We start from the raw sequence: 18,170 nt of genomic DNA, 5'->3' as shown, positions 1-18,170 counted from the left end.
AAGTGCTGCCGCCTTGTGGGCACAGGGCGGTACTGCAGCCCGACCGGCCGCTTGGGAGTGGCTTGGCGCGGACTCGCTTGAAAAGTGCTGCCGCCTTGTGGACACAGGGCAGTACTGCGGCCCCGCCGCCCGCAGCTGCCCTCTTAGGAGTGGCTTGGCGCAGACTCGCTTGAAAAGTGCTGCCGCCTTGTGGACACAGGGCGGTACTGCAGCCCGACCGGCCTCTTGGGAGTGGCTTGGCGCGGACTCGCTTGAAAAGTGCTGCCGCCTTGTGGACACAGGGCGGTACTGCAGCCCGGCCGCCCTCTTGGGAGTGGCTTGGCGCGGACTCGCTTGAAAAGTGCTGCCGCCTTGTGGACACAGGGCGGTACTGCGGCCCCCCAGCCAGCGCCCGGCAAAATCACCGAGACGGGGCGAGGGGCGGGAGCGAGCGGCGAGCGGGGCGGTGTCTGTGAGTGAGGGGAGGGCTGGAGGCGGCTCCGCGGCGGCGCCGGATTAGGATGGCAGCGGCGAGGGAGGCTTTCTGTCCCGTTCCGGCCGCCGTCCGTACCGGAACGCTTTGTGCCTTTCTGTCCCTCGCCGGCCGCCGTCCCCCACGTGTCGGGAGCCCGGCGCCGCCGTGATGGCGGCGGGCGGTGGGACCGGGCTCGGGCGGCTCTGGAGGCGCTGCTGGAGGTGGGATTCGGGGCCCGGCGCGCTGAGGGCGGCGGCACCGGGGGGACAGCGGGGGAGGGCGGGCGGGAGCAGCCGGAGGGGACCCGGCACCGGGAATGGGATTGGGGGGGGGCGGGACACACGGACAGGCCCCGGAGCCCCCGGGACCCCCAAAACTCCACCGAGACCCCCAAAAAACCCCCCGGGACCCCTCAGAACCCTCTGGGACCCCCCAAAAATAACCGGGAGCCCCCCGTTCCCGCAGGGCGAAGGCGCTGGCGCTGACCGGGAACCGGGGAGTGGAGCCGGCCGTGGACTGGTGAGGGGGGACCCCAAGAACACTCCCGGCACCCCCAAAAATACCCGGCGGGATCCCCCAAAAACAGCCCCGGGACCGCCAAAAACAGCCTCGGGAACCCAAAAATTCCCTTCAGGACCCCAAACCCCCGCCCAGGACCCCCAAAATTCCTCCCAAAAACCCCCTGAAACCTCCAAACTTCTCCCCGGGACTCCAAAGCCCTCCCTGGGACGCCCAAAATTCTCTTTGGGACCCCAAAACTCCCCCTGGGACCTCCAAATTTCCCTTTAGGACCCCTGAAATTCCTCCTGGGACTCCCAAAACCCCCTGAGACCCCAAAAGTCCTCCTGGGATGCCCCAAAATCCTTCCAGAACCCCCCAGAACCCCCTCCAATTTTGGGTCCCCCCCCGATTCGGGGTTCCCCCCGGTTTTTGGGTCCCCAGGCTGGTGGCTCATGAGGACGACCCCGACTCGGACCCCGAACTCCCCCCGGGTTTGGGGGCGCCGCCCGCGGGCCTGGGGGGGCCCCGGCAGCCGCCGGCCCCCGAGGACGAGACCCAGAAGTGAATTTTGGGGGTCGGGGGGAATTTGGGGGTTGGGGAGGAAAATTTGGGGTATGAGGAGCTCAGGGATATTTTGGGGTTCAGAGTGGTTAATTCGGGGTTTCAGGGTGTTTATGGGAAGGGTTTTTGGGTATTCTCGGGAGGGCTTTGGGGTATTCTTTGGTGGGTTTTAGGATATTTTTGGGTGGATTTTTTGGGGTATTTTTGGGAGGGTTTTGGGCTGGTTTCGGGGCATTTTATGGTGAGTTTTTTGGATATTTTTAGGAGGGTTTGGGTAATTTTGGGTGGGTTTTTTGGGGGCATTTAGGACGATTTTGGGGTATTTTTGGGTGGGTTTTGGGCTGAAGGCGGCTCAGCGGCGGCGCTGGAGAAGGATGGCAGCGGCGAGGGGGGCCCGGCGGGGCCCTGCCTTTGCCAGCCCCTCCTGCCGCCCTCCTTGGAATGGTTTGGGGCAGTATGGGGTTATTGAGGTAGGCGTGATTATTTTGTTGTTGTTGATTTAATGTGGGGTTTTTTTGTTTGTTTGTTTGTTGTTGTCGTTTGATGTATTTGGTTTGTAGAGCAGGAACTGTAGACAGAATCCTGCAGAAGTAATATGGAATTTGTCCTCCCAAAACCCGCCCGGCTTCCAACCACTTTCAGCACGTGGTCTTCCTTAGCAGCACATGGTTCCCCCACACTTGGGAGCCGGTGCACTCTACTTTTCTCTCCTCCTTTGCTGACAGATCCTGCTGAGGCTGAGGACAAAGCCCTACCCCTACACGGACAAGGCAGCAGACCTGGTTCGGGAAGCCAGCGTGCTCCAGGCTGCTCCAGGACTCTGATCAAACATCAGCATCCCCGTCTCTCACGTTGATGGTATGTGGTAACCCCTTAAGAACAGAATTCCACCTTTTTTAACCCTAAGCAGCAAACTGGGGATGGATAACTCTAGAAATCCTGTCATGTAAGGACCTCCAGGATTCAGCCCTCCATGTGTCCTTGGTATCAGAGGTTGGAATTGCAGAGTTGCCACTTTACCTCCAGACGTAATTTTTGATGTGGTTGTGCCACTTTAACAGTATTTGAAATCTCTCTTCGTGTTCTTGCAGCAGCATTTTCGAACCACAATGGAAATCTAGCCCTTCTGCCGGGAGCTGTTCACAGATTCGTGGAATCCCAGAAGGGTTTGGATGGGAAGGCACCTTTTTTTAAAGCTCGTCCCGTTCCACCCCCTGCCATGGGCAGGGACACCTTCCACCATGCCAGGGTGCTCTAAGCCCTGTCCAGCCTGGCCTTGGACACTTCCAGGGATCCGGGGGCAGCCACAGCTTCTGTGGGCAACCTGTGCTGAGGTGCCCTGAGGAAATGTGTGAGCCGGAGGGAGCCGGGGCCGGGCGGAGGGAGCCGAGCTGTGGGAATGGGCGAATGGAGGCGGGAGCGGGCGGGACTAGGCGAGCGTGGGCGAAAGCGGCCGAAAGGGGCCGAGGAGGCGAGCGGAGCCGAGCTTTGCCGAGTTCAGCCGAGGCGAGCCGAGCTTTGCCGAAGAGGCGAATGGAGGCGAATGCGGCCGGAAATAGCCGAGCGTGGCCGAAAGTAGCCGAAGCTGGCCGAGGAGCCGAGTCCAGCCGAACGGAGCCGAGCTCTGCCGAGCGCAGCAGCCCGGGCGGGGCGGAGCCGGGGCGGAGCCGGGGCGCCGGGAGGATCCCCTCCTGTCCCTCTCTCTCCCGCTCCATGCTCCTGCCCGTGCTCAGTTACCTCTCTTTCCCCCGTTTCCGTGTCCCCCCCAAACCCGGCTCCTTCCTGTCCTGTCCTGTCCCTGCCCCTGCCCCGCTGCTCCGTTCCATTCCCCCTCTCGGTGGTGTGAGATGAGATTTGAGCCCTTTCTGACACCCACGCGTGCTCTTTGTGTTGTCAAATCCCGCGTGTGAGGCAGAAGCTCTCCCTGCCTCTTTTGCAGGTGGATGTGCCATTCAAAGCCCTGGAGGCAGGGCTGAGCACCGGCGAGCCGCGCGTGGCTGCTCTGCACAGGGGGCGTGGCAGGAAACACTCGCTGAGTGCCGGAGGAGCGAACGGGAGCCTTGGCCCTGCCATCCTCTGGGATCTCCGGGGACACTGCAAGCACTGGCAAAGAGCCGAGAGCCATGGGAGCAGCGCTGAGCGAGGCTGTGTCCCAGCCAAGGAGTTCCTCCTGTGTCCCTTAAGAGGATACCCCAGGGCTGGTTTTCTGCATCAAGACTTCTGATCAGACCATCTGTAGACCTCTGGCTTAATGTAAATATTTATTTATATGTTTGTCTCTGACAGCAAAGCACGTATCTCCTGACTTCCCTGCTATTCAGTATCTGCTGAACTGGCTGTGCATTTTTCCTAAGCTAAGGAAAACCCTCCCTCTGATTCTGTAATTTCCAAAGGAGCAGCATTGAGTCACTTGTGTTTTTCTTGTCTCCATAACTTTAGCTTGACTCGTGCTCAAGGACAGGAATGACTCAAGAACTGTATGTGGTGAATTGTTAGTTTGGCGGGGGTTTTTGCAAATTCAGGGCTAAAATGTGATGTAAGAAAAGGCTTTTATTGCAGCAATTAGATTTTTGCAGCATGGCAGATTTTCAAGCCTCTAAGTAAATCACTTCATTCAGATTTAAACTCTCTTGAAATATGCTTGATATGTTTTGGGGTTTTTTTCATTGTTATGCTACTTTTCGTTTTGGTTTGATTTGGCTTTCTTTTTTGCCTGGCGTGGGAAAATTTTACAGCTCTCACTTTTTTCTTCTCCAGTTGAGTATAGTGTTACCTTCTTAATTCAAAAACCATTTGCTGTATGGAAAAAGCACCTTGCCTTTGTGAAGGGCCAGGTGGGAACTGTTTTAATGGCCAGTGGCACAGCCCTGTAGCACACAATTCCCAGGAAGTGGGGAGCCCTCTGCCAGGCAGAGCCACCTGGCCAGGTTCCTGCGGGTGCTGCTGCTGTACCCGGCTGATGAGGTGAGAAGCAGCTTGGCTTTATTGCCAAAATAAAGCTCACCCGTTTTCCTATGAATCCCATCAAAGTGGTCCCAAAGGCTCTGTCACTCAGTCTCTGCTTCCATTGGTGTGGAGAGGCTGGATCCCAGTTATCACCCCAGCAGTGCCCCTGCCTCCCTTTTCCCCACTTTTCTGTTCCAGTCGTACGAAATATTCAGGCTTTGTTTTCTTCCCCCTGCGGTTCACTGCAGATCCCAGAAAACCCACAGGAGGGAAGATCATTCCTTGTGCTTCCACCTCCAGGTGAGAGAGGAGATGGTCACATCCTAGGAGCCTGATTTTGGAATGTTTTATGGAATTGGCCCAGTGCCTTTTACTTCTGGGCTTCCTGGAGTCTGTCCGTGGCAGGTCCAGCCCGTGCTTCAACTGAGAGCCCTCAGTCCGCAGGGAAATGAACCTTTGGGGAAGTTCTTACAGCTCTGCTTAGTGCTTTATGAATGGTGATGATTTTCTGGAAGTAGGCTGTCCATTCTGACCCTTTTTCTTCCCTCTCCCTGCAGACTGTACCTGCTGAGAGGCTGAGGTGAGACCAGGATCTGTAAAATCCCTGACTCTCTGTGTTTTCCCGAGGCTGAAGCCGTGTTTGCTGTCAGTGACGACAGGGTGGGAGATGCTAAACACTGAAAACTTTGGGGTTTTTCCCCTGAACTCCCCAAGACTCTCTGCAGCTGTGCCCTGTCTATCTCTTGAAAGAGTTTCTGGATTTACAAAGGTTTTTACATTCTGCAATATTTATCTATAACTCGATTAAAAAGAATCCTACTGTATCAATGTGGTGTTAATTACTTTGTTTGAGTCGGTTAATTAAAGCGAATTGTTGGTAAGGAGTTTGAGCATCCCTTAGTTGGAGCTGGCAGCTCTTATTTAATTTCTCTTCATTCCTTTAATTTCTTTCAATTATTTCTTAAGCCATTACTGCAATTAGGATGCACGGTAAGGACAAGAGCATTTCTGCCCTGCTGGATTGGGAAATCCGAGCCCAATTCCTTGGAGAGATTGAGGGGATGGGGATCTGTGCCTCAAGCTGGGTTTTGACAGTGGGAATTTGGTGAGGAAGGAAGAGGAGAGATCCCACGGAAAGTGGCTGAGGCCAGTTCCGCTGGCTTTGGGTGCTCCTACCCCCGAGAAAATCATCCTGGCTGAAGGGAACTGGAAGAAGCCAGGGGGCTGCGCCGGGGGCTGTGCAGGGACCCCAAACCCTGGTCAGGGGCGCTGGGCAGTGCCAGCTCCAGAGGAACGCTGCAGAGGGGCTGCGCTGGAGCCCCTCAGCTTCCATGCAGAGATGCTGGCACTGCGGGGCTTTCGGGACACTGCCGAGAGGCTCCGCTGCCAGAGCCGGGGAGTTCTCCCGTTCTTTTCTGTCGTGCTGGGCACCTGGCAAGTCCTTCGAGCCCCGCAGGCTGCCAGTGCCAGCGGAGCAGCTGGAATCACAGACGGTCACACAGAAACCGGGCCGGGAGAGCAAATGAGCTGTTCCATGTTGCTTTTCACAACGCGTTTTGGATTTATACCAGAATCTCTTCTCTCCCCTCAGACCCCGTACCCCTGACTTTTGAGTTTTCTCACAGAAATGTCTCGGCCTGCACCGGGAAAAAGAAAATTCCCTGGCACGGCGGGGAGCGGCGGGGTTTGGGGGTGCTGGGGCGGCACGGGGGTCCCCGCGCCCCGGCCGGTCTCGGTCAGCCCCGGGAAATCGCCGCCGCCGCCGGCTCGGCCCCGGCGCCGCCCCGGTGCTCCGGCCCGAGAGAGACCCCGACCCGCCCGCCGGGGCAGAGGCGGCACCGCCGGGAGCCGAAGCGGCAGCCCCGGGCCCATCCCGGCGGGCCGGGAGCGATGGCCCCGCCTCCATCCCGGGCGGGCCGGAGCCTCAGGGGCGGGGCCGGGCCGGAGCCTCAGGGGCGGGGCCGGCGCTGGCTCAGGTGCGCGGGACCGCGGGGCACCTGCGTGGGGTGGGGCCGAGGTTATTTAAGTGCCGGGAATCGCTGCAGCCGCCATTTGCTCACTCGGAGCGCAGTGCGGGTGGTGGGTTCTGTGCGGGCTCCGCAGCTTCGCTCTTCTCTCCTTCCCCCCCTTTACTCTTCCTTCCTCCTGCTCCCATTCCCCTTCTTTCCCTGCCTTTCCCCCGTTTTCCTCTCCTCCCCAAAGCCGACTGCTTTCGCTCCCCTTTTGTGCCCCCTTCTACTCTTCCTTCCTTCTGCTCCTATTCCCCTTCTTTGTCTTCCTCCTTTTCCTTCTCGCCCCATTTCGGCCTCCCCTCCCGTCCCACCATCTACCCTTCCTTCCTTCTCTCCATATTTCTGTTTTTTCTCCCCTAAACCCACTCTCCCTCCTCCCCCAAACGCGACCCCCCCACTCGTCCCTCACCTGTCCCTGCCCCGCTGCTCCGTTCCATTCCCTCTCTCTTCCCTCCTCTGTCCCGTCCCTCTTTCCCCGTGCCGGCCTTTCCCTTCCTCGCCCGCTTTCCTCCGCAGCACGACCTCCCTCCCCACCTTCCCGCATGCCCCGCTCTGCTCCCCTGTTCTCGTTCCCCGTTCCCCTTTTCCTTCTTTCCTCGCAGCCGCGGGGCTCGGGGCGCCGCAGAATAAAGCCCAGAGGGCCGGAGCCGGCGCCCCCCGCCCTCGCTGGGGTCCCCACACGGGGCCGGAGCCGCTCTGCGGGTCCCCCCATTGCAGTCTAATACACGGCCCGACACTGCCGGGGTGCGGCTTTCCCGACATCACACTGGGGGTCGGGCTGGGGGTCGGGAGGGGGTCCTGGGGGGAGGAGGGTGGGGAGGTAGGAAGGGCCCCCTCCGGAGGAGGGGGTCCGGGGGGGGGGGGGGGGGCGGGGTGGGAGGGGGGTGGGAATGGGTGGGTGGGGGGGGTTGGGTGGGAGGGGGGGTGGGGGGGGGTGGATGGGGTGGGGGGGGTGGGAGGGGGGGGTAGGAGGGGGGGCGGGGTGGGTGGGGGGGGGGGAGCAGAGGGGGTCACGTCACTCTGCGCCGTGAACAGAAATAAAAAAAAACACACGACCGGCTGTCCCCTCCAGCCACCCCCCCCCCCCACCCCCCCCTCCCCCCCACCCCACCCTCCCCCCCACCCCCCCCTACCCCCCCCCTCCCCCCCACTCCTCCCCCCTGGTCCCCCTCCCGAGAAGGGGGTCCCGGAGAGGGGGCGGGGCTGGAGGGGGGAAGGTCCCCCCTCCACCCCGCCCCCCTCCCCCGGACCCCCTCCTCCGGAGGGGGCCCACCCTGGCCCCCCCCCCCGGGACCCCCTCCTCCGGAGGGGGCCCTTCCTAATCCCCCCACCCTCCCGGGACCCCCTCCTAATGAGGGGGCCCTTCCTAACCCCCCCACCCTCCTCTCCCCAGGACCCCCTCCCGACCCCCAGCCCGACCCCCAGTGTGATGTCGGGAAAGCCGCACCCCGGCAGTGTCGGGCCGTGTATTAGACTGCAATGGGGGGACCCGCAGAGCGGCTCCGGCCCCGTGTGGGGACCCCAGCGAGGGCGGGGGGCGCCGGCTCCGGCCCTCTGGGCTTTATTCTGCGGCGCCCCGAGCCCCGCGGCTGCAAGGAAAGAGGGAAAAGGGGAACGGGGAACGAGAACAGGGGAGCAGAGCGGCAGTCGAGGGGAAGGGGACGAGGACAGGGGGCCGGTGGGGAGAGGTCGGGGTGTGCAGGGCAGGTGGGGAGGGGCCTGGGGGGAAGGCAGGGTGAAGGGAAAGAAAGATTGAAGGCAGCTTTGGGGAAGGAGGCGGAATGTGTGGAGGGGGAAAGGTATCACGGAAAGGCGGCAGGAGGAACCGGGAGCGCGTGGGGGGGAGCAGGGAGAGGGGGCACGGGGGAGCCCGGCTGGGGAGGGAAGGAACAGGGACAGGATGGAGGGACAGGGTAGTGTAGGGGTGAGTAGGGGAATAGAGAGGGAGGACAAGGAAAGGGGTGTAGGGGGGCCCGCCCGGGAGGGAGGGAGGGGAGGGCTAGGGGGGAGAGGGAGGGGGGGGGGGTTTGGGGGGGGGGAGGGTGTAGGGGGTGGGGGAGGGGAGGAAAGGAGGGTCGATAGGAGAGGTATAGAGAAAAAGAAATACAAAAGAAAAGAAATGCGCAAGAAAAGCAAAAGAAACAGAGATATAGAGCCCGACCGGTCGCAACCTCCCGCTCCGAGCGCCCAGCACCAAATGGCTCCGCCGGGCTCGCCCCGCGGTTTAAATAGCCGCGGCCCCGCCCCGCGCAGGCGCGCTGGGGCCCCGCGCACCTGTGCGCGCACCTGTGCTGGCCCCGCCCCCGGGCCCGCCCCCCGCCCGTAAATGGCGGCGGCTCCGCGCCCGCCCCGTGTTCTGTGTGGATGCTCGGGCGGACTGCGGCGGGACCGGCGCTCGGAGCTCCGTGCGGGGATCGGATCGGGGCAGCTCCCGGCCTGCGCGGCGTCCGAGGCGCTCAGCTGAGATCGGGATCGGGATTTGGGTCCTGGGCCCGCCGGTGTCTGCTGGGGGAGCCGGGCAGAGCCGCTCCTTCCTCGGCGGGCAGGGAGGGGGTGCCGGGGCCGGCGGATCGAGGCGGGATCGGGGCTGGGATCCGGACCGGCAGCGCCGCGGCCGGGAGGAGCCGCTCCGGGACGGGCGCCGCCGCTCCAGCTGCGGCCGGCCCGGGGCTCGGGTCCCGCCGGGGCTCGGGTCCCGTTCTCGCTGTGGCCGCGGGGAGCCGGGGCTGCGTCGGGGCCGGGACCCCATCGGCACCGCCGCTCCCGCAGCGCCGCCTCCGGCCCCGCGGGCGGACACGGAGCCGCCCCGCAGCCCCCGCGGGATGCCGAGCCCCCCCGCCCCGGTAGCCCCGTGGCCACCGCGCTCCCCTGCGAGCAGCAGCGCCCGCCTCCCCCGACCCGTGTCCGCATCCCCGGGGGAGCCCCGCCGGACGAGCGGGGCTGCGGCGCCGCGGCCGGGAGCAGCCGCTCCGCCGGGGCCGCTGCTCCCGCTCCGGCTGTGCCCGGTGCGGGGCTGGAGGCGCCGGAGCCCCCGAAGGGCAGAGAGCACCTCCTGTCCTTGGCTCTGCAGGGCGGGAGCTGCCGTGCCCTGCCCGTGGCTCGCAGCGTGCCGAACGCACGTCCCTGCACGGGCACCGGCGCACCGGGACAGCGCTGGCACGGACACGGCTGAAAGGCTGCCCGCGGCTCCTCGGCCAGGGGCTGCTCCCCACAGGCACGCAGAGATGCTTCAGCCCGGACAGACGCCACCGACAGCCCACAGGGACCCCAGGGAACGGCTGGCATTACCTGGGAATGGAGGCACGGGCCGTTTGCAGAGGGGCTCTGACAGCAATCCCTGTTGCCGACCTCCCCGAGCTCCCACACAGCTGCCAGGTATGTTCCAGCCACCCCAAATCTCCTCCCTCTTTTCCAGCCTGAGGCCATCATTCACCAGCAGCATTTCAGCCAAGGCAATCTTCCTTCATGGGTACTAAATACCAAGCAAGAGCCTCGGAGATGCCTTGAAATCAGAGGTTCGAGTGCGATGATGTTGGGAGATTTCCAGGGAGCCAGCTGGAGGTGCAGAAGGGATGGAAAACTCTCACAGGTGGGTCCCACTGGAGGTGTGCTGCAGGCAGGGATGTGCATCCCTTTCCTGAGGAAAAAGGACATGCCGAGGCTCTGAAAGGAGCTGAGCTTCTGCAGGAGAGATGTTCTGCCGGGAGCGCATCCAGCCACCGCCTTGTCCTGCTTTAAAACATCAACTGGAGCCTAAGCTCCGGGTGGGGAGGGAGCTGAGAGCAGGAGGGGCAGGAGCAGGGATGGGAGATGAGGCTGCTGGAATGTCACCTGGAGCAGCTGAACATGTTCTGTCCCTGCAGGAGCCCAAAGCAGATCCCTCCTGGCCGGGCTGGATGGGAGATGAGGCTGCTGGAATGTCATTGGAGCAGCCAGGAGCCAAAGCAGATCCCTCCTGGCCGGGCTGGATGGGAGATGAGGCTGCTGGAATGTCACCTGGAGCAGCCAGGAGCCAAAGCAGATCCCTCCTGGCTGGGCTGGATGGGAGATGAGGCTGTTGGAATGTCACCTGGAGCAGCCAGGAGCCAAAGCAGATCCCTCCTGGCCGGGCTGGAGGGCAGCTGCTGGATCTGCTGTGGGGGAAAACTCCCTGCCCCTGCCAGGAGCGCTGGCTCTGCTCTTCCTCCAGCTCTTGAGCAGTGTCAGGGCCACCGTGAGGGAGTTCAAACCCTAAAAATCCCCACAGCCCACGGAGTGAATGATCCCAGCAGAGAAACGCAGCATTGAAATAAAAATCTTACAGCTCTGTCAAAAAGGCTGTGACATCACTGCAACGGGATTGCCAGGAACCTTCTGGTTTGCTCTCGGAACTTTTGTGTATTTTTAGTCCCTCAGTGGACAGCTTGTAGAATTTATTCTGGGACTTAGAGGTTGAGCAGGGTTGGCTCAGGATTGACCTTCACCTCTGGTGCCGCTTTGCGCAAACACAACGTGGCCGGGCTGGGTGAACTCGTGACCTCAGCTTTCCCCTCCAAAATGTCCCTCACTTATTTCCCTGGGGTGAGCTGGGATTTTGGCCCAGACTGTCACTCCTCACCTCCCCGTGCCCGCGCGGTGTCCGTTGTGTTCCCCACAGTGCCCTGGGGACACCGGGGGGTCCCTTTGCCTTTCTCCTGCCCCTTTCCAGCCCGAGGCTCCTCTGCCCTCGTCCCACACAGCACAGGGGCACCGAAGGGGAAAGGCTCCAGAAAACATTTCTGCGATTCCTCAGCAACTCTTTCAATTCCCCGGGGAGAGGAGCGTGAACTCACAGCCACCGAGGCCTGACGGGTTCCTGCAGCGAGAGCTCGGCACGTGTCCGCAGAGGTGAGTGCGGCACCCGAAAGGAAAAAGCGCGGGAGACAAACGTGATTTCTTTTGCTTCAAAGTTATTGCAAGTTCTTAAAGCCCGACCAACTTTTGCTCTTGCTTTTGGTCGGGTGGAGCAGGAGCAGTGGGCAGAGGTGGTGCCATTGATGCGGACGTGCCCGATGCTTTCTGGGGCAGAAAAAGGAGATTAAGCTCGCCTTACGTCAAGCAGCTATTTAAAAAGATTTATAGCTCTTTAAACGTAGCGCCCTTTAATTACCATAATGTTTCTTCCATGATTTTAACTAATTCTCAGTGTATTTTATAAAACTTAAAATAACACCTCCTCCCCATAAAACAGACTCATCAAGCATTAGACAACAAGTCCTTGTGCCAGTCTCAGGCTTCCACATCTAACAGGAGACCCTCCCCGTAAGCAAACAAAAAAATCAAAATAACGTACCAAAACTAGTCCTTGCTAACATTAAAAATACAGCTCGACTGTATCCAAAAAAACCCCGATTTTATTTCTTCCAAATGCCAAATACTCTTCAAATTCTAAATCAAAAACTCTTAAAAAACAAAAACCATTTGTCCAAGCCCACAAAAAATATAAAACAATCCAATCGATATCCTACATTTAACAAAACCCACTACACAAATTAGTACCATTTGAAATGTAACATAAATAAAAATCTATGACTAAGAAACATATCTCCCAATAAATAAAACCACCCTGTAAAGATATAAGTAATAATCTCAACTCAACAAGCTAAAATTTCCCCAAAACCAAAAGACTTACAAAACCTTCAATACTTATAAATAATAACATTCAATATGTTAAGTGTTAATAAAATCAAACTTAAATGTCAATACATTTAAATAAATACATTAAGTTTCTTTTTATCTATTAAAATTAAGTTCATTATTCCTTACTATCAAAATTCATTCAGTCTAAATTTAAATGTTATGTAATATAACTTATCCTAAATTTTATTAAAAATCACTTCTCTAAACTATACGGTTAATTTTCTTTTAAAAAAATGAAACTACTCAAATTACAACAACTAAAAGAAAACACTAACAAATACCTATTCAGAAGTTAAAAAAATATAGTGTATTATGTCATCAATTTCATCAAAAATTCTGTTCTTCATTACAATCTCTACTCTTTTTATCTTTTATAAGTAACACCAAAAAATAGCAATTACTATTCATATCATGCTATTTAAGAATTTTACTCTATTTCCTTAATATATATTTTTAAAGTTATCCTAACTTCTTCAAACACTTACTACTAATATACTAATTATATAATAATTTTTATAATAAACAATATTTATTAAATATTATTATAATATTTACAACCAACTTTCATATACTTTATTATCTCTTTATATAATGATCTAAAAACACATAAAATTTCTAATTCCTACTTTTTTATTCTCTACTTATACAGCTCTTGAAACAAGTTAACCCTCTAACTAATCTCTACACTAACTCTATAATTTAACCTAATGTTATCTCACAGTTTTAAATATTTTTCAAGACTAAAAAAAATATATTTCATTAAAAACCTCCTCCAAACTGTTAATCTTATCACTTTCCTCAGTTATTATTACAAAATCACTTTAATATAAAACCCAACTACAACATGAATTTCTATTTCTAAGTTTCACACTAAGTAATCGCTCTCTCATACATTTTCTCCACCTTCACACTCTCAATATCCAAATCCAAACTCACAATCCTGTCCATAACCACTTTGAAATCTTTAAAAAAAAGTTTACTATACTCAAATCTATTCTAAAAACACTTCTAAAAAATCCAATTATTAAATAATGTAATTCATCTTTAATCCTAACATTTTTACTCTTAACTACTATTTTTAGAAACATTATATAAAAATACATTAAGTAACATTCACCAATTAAAATTTAAACTAGAACCTAACCCTAACTCTACCTAAATAAAATAATTAACAAGAAACCCAAATATTTTCTACGTCAAAAATAAAATTCAAATAATTTTAACTTAACAATTTAACTTTATCGATATAACAAATAAACTTATTTTTATTTTAAACTTAAAAAATCATTATCCACACATAATTATTTAACTTGCTACTAATTTAACATTTATCAACTGTTAAAAACTCTAAAATAACATACCATCTTTTAATACTTAGTAATGATATAATTTCACCTATGTTACTAATTATAGATGTTATCTAAGTAATTCCTAATTATTGTCAATTTCTTCTTTACTACGTACATTATTTTATTCTTATATTTCTTCATGCTTATAACTGAAAAATTATAACAACCTATACCATTATCTTGCCAGTCTCTATACAATTTTATAAAACAAAACTTAACAAGACTTATTTCTCATGTCAAAACATAAAGTTTACTTATATCTCAACAAGTACAAAAACCCAAGTAAATTTCAATAAGGAACATAAAACCAGATCACACAAAAAACACACTCGCCACTCCACAAATAAAACACCAATGTAAATACAAAGATACACTACACTATGTAAATACAAATGTAGATTACGCAAGAATTGCAACATACACCTGACGTCTTGTACTGCACCCACCAAAATATAGAAACTTTAGGTTTCTTTATAAATATAAAAATCAATATTATAAACATCTTATTTAATAACTTACAAAGTATAAAATTCTATCAAATATTATACTTCTACTCTATTTACTTTATTTACTTTTAATTATATCACTTTACCAATTAACCAACCTAAAACAAACATTTAAGTAACTTTAACTAAAGTTTCAAGTTTAAATACTTTGTATTTATCTAGCGCTTCTCAAAAAAATCCATTCTTTACCTACTTACTTAATATACCAATAAAAAACATTACAAGTAATCCATATAATTAAAAAGCCCTTACATTATTAGCTCTTAATAGAAAAATAGTTACCAATTTAAAACAAAAAAGTCATTTATCCATCAATAGTAATCAAAATATAAAAGTAATTTTAAGCCTTGAAACTTAAAAATGGTAGGATCACATTTTATACCACCTATTACTTCAACAACACTAAAATAATTAAATCAATTGAAATATTATCTAAATAAACGATCTAATTCTACATCCCTTACACTAAATACCTTTCTAACAAATATAAAATATTAAATACGCAGTTTTACAAAAAAAAAAAACAATAAATTTTCTTTTATTAACACACAAACATAAATATAAAATTTTAATAAAATTTATAAATGTATCTAATCACATAAAATCTACTTATAAAAGTGTACAACTTTAAGAAATATCAAAAATAAGAATAACTAATATAACAATAAATAAAATTTAACACCATAATTTTAAAATCTTATAACAAAATTATACATTTAAATTATATTATTATAATAATAATAATAACGATAACACCTTCTTTATGTTAATATATGCAACAAATGCTTAACAAAATCCATTAATAATTTTATTTTTTTTAAATACAGAGGGAGAGGGGAGACGTGGGAACGGGAAAACCAGAAACTCCCACGGACACTGAAAGATTTGATCTGCAGCCTCGGGAGAAGCTGGGATTGATGTGCAAGTACAAGACGCGGGCATTAAGCAGGAAAAGAATGAAATAAAAGACAATCCCTTCTGTTTCTGTGGCTGTCAGAGAGAGCCTGCCCCGGCTGAGCGAGAGAGAAACCGCGTGGGCACGATGGGGAAGGGCTGGCAGGGCAGGGCTGGGGCTGTGTGGGCTGAACGGAGAGTTTGCACCTTCTGACAGGAGGCGTTGAGCAAAAGTCCCCTCGGTGCAGCGGAGCCGAGCGAAGGCGCTGGGCTAGAAAAGCCAAATAAGGCCGGGGTCAGAAATTCCGGCTGCCTCGGAACAAAGAGCCGTGAGCGCTCCTGAGCCCCGGCAGCTGCTCGCTCTGTGAACCCCCACGCGCCGGGGCTGGGTTTGCCTGAGCCCCGAGTGCCCCCGGCCCAAGAGCAGCCCCGGCCCTTCCCTGCTGAGCGCGCAGCGATCGCAAAGGAAAAAAGGAAACTCTGGCCGGCAGGGCTCTCTCTGCGTGGGTTAGGGCAGGGCCCTGCGGGGAGCAGGGCGCTCCAGCACGGACAGCCCGGATCCAGAGCAGCTCCAGGGCTGAGCAGCGGGCTGGGGACAGCTGGGGACAGCCGTGAGCAGAGCCCGTCAGCCTCCCTCCGGGGCTGGGACTGCCTTGAGCACACAGCTCCTGCCAGGTGTGGCACCTACAGACCTCAGACTCCTCGCCACAAACAAGTTCTGATCTCGCTCTCGGGGTGACCTGCACCTCCTCCCCAGAAACCGCAGGAATTAGAATTTCGGGCCGCTTTTACAAACTTTACGTCAGCTTCGCAAATGCAAATCCCAGCGGGTCCCTGCTTCCCAGAGCGCCGGTCCTCAGCCATCTCCACTTCCCTGGAAAACTGCTCCAGCCCCAGGCTGTACCAAGGTGAGCACAAGTCTGGACCGCTGCACTCAGAGCGAGATCCAGCTACAAATGGAATTCCAGAAACGGCCTCCAAAATGTTCCATAATCACACCTTTAAAATGGCTCCACAGGGCAACGGCTCCCGTGCCAGAGCGGCACCTGCACGAGTCCTTGTGCCAGCCCTGGCGCCCTGAAAAACACAAGAAACCAACATCACACAGGCCTTGTTTGCAGAATTCCTGATCCAAGCCCTCACCTGTCCTGCCCAGCACCGAGGGAAATCTGACACGGTATTCATAGGTAACCTTTGCTGAGAGCGGCCATCACCCCGGTCCTCCAGCCTGGGCAAGGTTTTGCAGCGAATGGACCCAACTTCTAACCCTGAACCTAAATTTCTGTCAGCTTTTGTTAGAAAGATACTGGAGAGTAAATCCTACAACAGATTTAAAACGTTGCGCAAGGAATAACCGGCCCAGACAAAACCAAACCACCCCCATCTCTGCTCCACCCCATTTTGTAAAGACTCCCCTTCCCTGCTGCACCGTCCTTCACTGCACGTCCCTGTTGAGAGAGAAATGGAACTGGAAACAAGTTTTAAAGGATGAGTTTGTAAATAAGACTAGATACTTTAGAGAAATAGAACTATGAAAGATGCATTGTAATAAGATTCATGAGGGGTAATTTCAGATGATTGGTTTTTAAGGCATAGTGTAGCAAAAGCTAATAGGCCAAGAAACGCTTATAATGTATTGTAATTAGGAAATAGTTGGCTTCTGATTGCGGTGGCATGAATTATAACATCTGTATTGTCTCACCCTTCACGTGAGACTGAAAATGAAATAAAAGTTTTTAAAAACACTTCTCAGTTGCCTTATTTCTGGGTCAGAAAAGGGCATAATCTGATAAACTGGTGCGTTGTGCGAGGAAGATTTATCTCTCTCAATGTCCTATTCCATGGCATTTCTAAGTCAGCGTTTCTTATCTCAAATTTTCCATTCAGATAAATACTATGTAAACCTCCTGTCAAACTCTGACAATTTTCTGCAAGTCCATTTCCCACAGCAGAACTGCTCCCTGCCCAGCACAGGAGCTGCGAGTGCTGTTGCAGGGCACAATGCCTGAAGGAACACTGGAGCTGTGACATTAAAACCAGCAAAAGCAATTACTAAGTAAAAGAGATCCTCACCTGCTCCAAGAACTGAACCTCTGTGGCTCATCCTCACAGGGTGAACCTGCTCCAGGGAGGAATCTCCACGCAGCCCCCGAGACCTGGGGTCAGACGCTGCCCTACCAGCAGAAGAACAAGGGGTTAGTGAAGCTTTTGGGACACATTCTGGCCTCAGAGTGGTCTGACAAAACATCCGTCAACGTGGATCTTTAATAAAGGCAGCTGGTACCTAAGCTTGCAACAGACTTCCGTGTGTTATTTCCTCGGTCTCTGTTTTAACACATTTTGATATTAAAAGTGTTTAAACAAGATTTAACCTGAGCTCTGCACCCTGCCGTGCTCCAAGCCCTGAGGAAGAGCTGGACATCCTCACACTCGCCCAAGCTGAGGCAGCTCTCACGTAGGGACAGAGCTGCTGCAGCATTTAACAACACTTAGAAATCACCCCTGCCTTGAGGGCGTCCAGAGCTGGGAGAAAGCCCTTCCCACCACCCTCTTGGATTTCCCTCCCTGCCCCTGGCTTTGCTTCCAGCTTGGGAAGGTTTGTCCTGGGGCCATTTCAGCAGCACGAAGGGCTTTTCCAACCTCAGGGGTTCCACGGGAGCCCAGTGACTGACCCAGCTGCGCACGCAGGCACACAGATCGATTATCCTGCCGTGAGCCAGAGCACTCCAGGGCATCCTTGGAACAGCTGCGGAGAGCGGGAAAAAGACACAGCTGCAGCACCGATCCCGCTCCCTGCTTTCCCAGAGGGGCAGGAACACCATTTCCTCCCGAGCCTGAGAGCTCCCAGGGAAATCCCTGTTAGGGTGGCACTGAAGGTGCCACATTTCTGGCACCCTTGCCCTAGAACCACGGCCCAGCAGGTTTCTGTGGGAGCGGGGATTGTTGCTGCAGCTCAGAAGCTGCACATCCCTAAAGCATTTCCTTAGGGACACGAAGCTCCCCGCGCGCATGTTGTAGTCCAGTTTGTAATTTCAGCGTCTTTCAAGAGAGTTTAAATCGCAATGAGGCGACTCGGTGCCAGCACAGCATTAGCTACGGGACATCGGGAGACTCACCAGACGACATTCTCGGCAGAGCCTCCATTCTCAGCGCTCCAGCTGCAGCGTTCGCATCTCTCACGGACTCCGAGCTCCGTTTCCAGGGCTCCCATCGGGAAACCGGCGGCCGCTCCCAGATGCAAACGCCCAGGGCACCGCCGATCCCAGCCCCTGCTCCTCTCCCCCCCGGA

The 18,170-nt window shown here is 53.6% G+C and overlaps 1 protein-coding gene across 3 annotated transcripts; it reads left to right on the top strand.

Moving 5' to 3' along the window:
* The first annotated feature begins 596 nt into the window (after positions 1 to 596).
* LOC144248610 (UBX domain-containing protein 1-like) lies at positions 597 to 5,287 on the top strand. 3 transcript variants are annotated; one of them, XM_085579828.1, is made up of 6 exons: positions 602 to 675; positions 920 to 973; positions 1,397 to 1,516; positions 2,242 to 2,374; positions 3,456 to 3,769; positions 5,020 to 5,287. In XM_085579828.1, the coding sequence occupies exons 1-4, from the start codon at positions 623 to 625 to the stop codon at positions 2,249 to 2,251; spliced, it is 237 nt and encodes a 78-aa protein (XP_085435954.1). In that variant the 5' UTR covers positions 602 to 622; the 3' UTR covers positions 2,252 to 2,374; positions 3,456 to 3,769; positions 5,020 to 5,287. The 3 variants fall into 3 exon arrangements, with proteins under 3 accessions (XP_085435952.1, XP_085435954.1, XP_085435953.1); XM_085579827.1 differs by having other exon boundaries at positions 2,608 to 3,769; XM_085579826.1 differs by having other exon boundaries at positions 597 to 675; positions 2,242 to 3,769.
* Positions 5,288 to 18,170: the final 12,883 nt, after the last annotated feature.

Source organism: Lonchura striata, chromosome 5 (genome assembly GCF_050655825.1).
Source record: "Lonchura striata isolate lonStrDom1 chromosome 5, ASM5065582v1, whole genome shotgun sequence".
NCBI classification, from domain to species: Eukaryota; Metazoa; Chordata; class Aves; order Passeriformes; family Estrildidae; genus Lonchura; species Lonchura striata.
The sequence above is the reverse complement of the archived record's forward strand: the minus strand, read 5'-3'. Positions and strand labels throughout refer to the sequence as shown.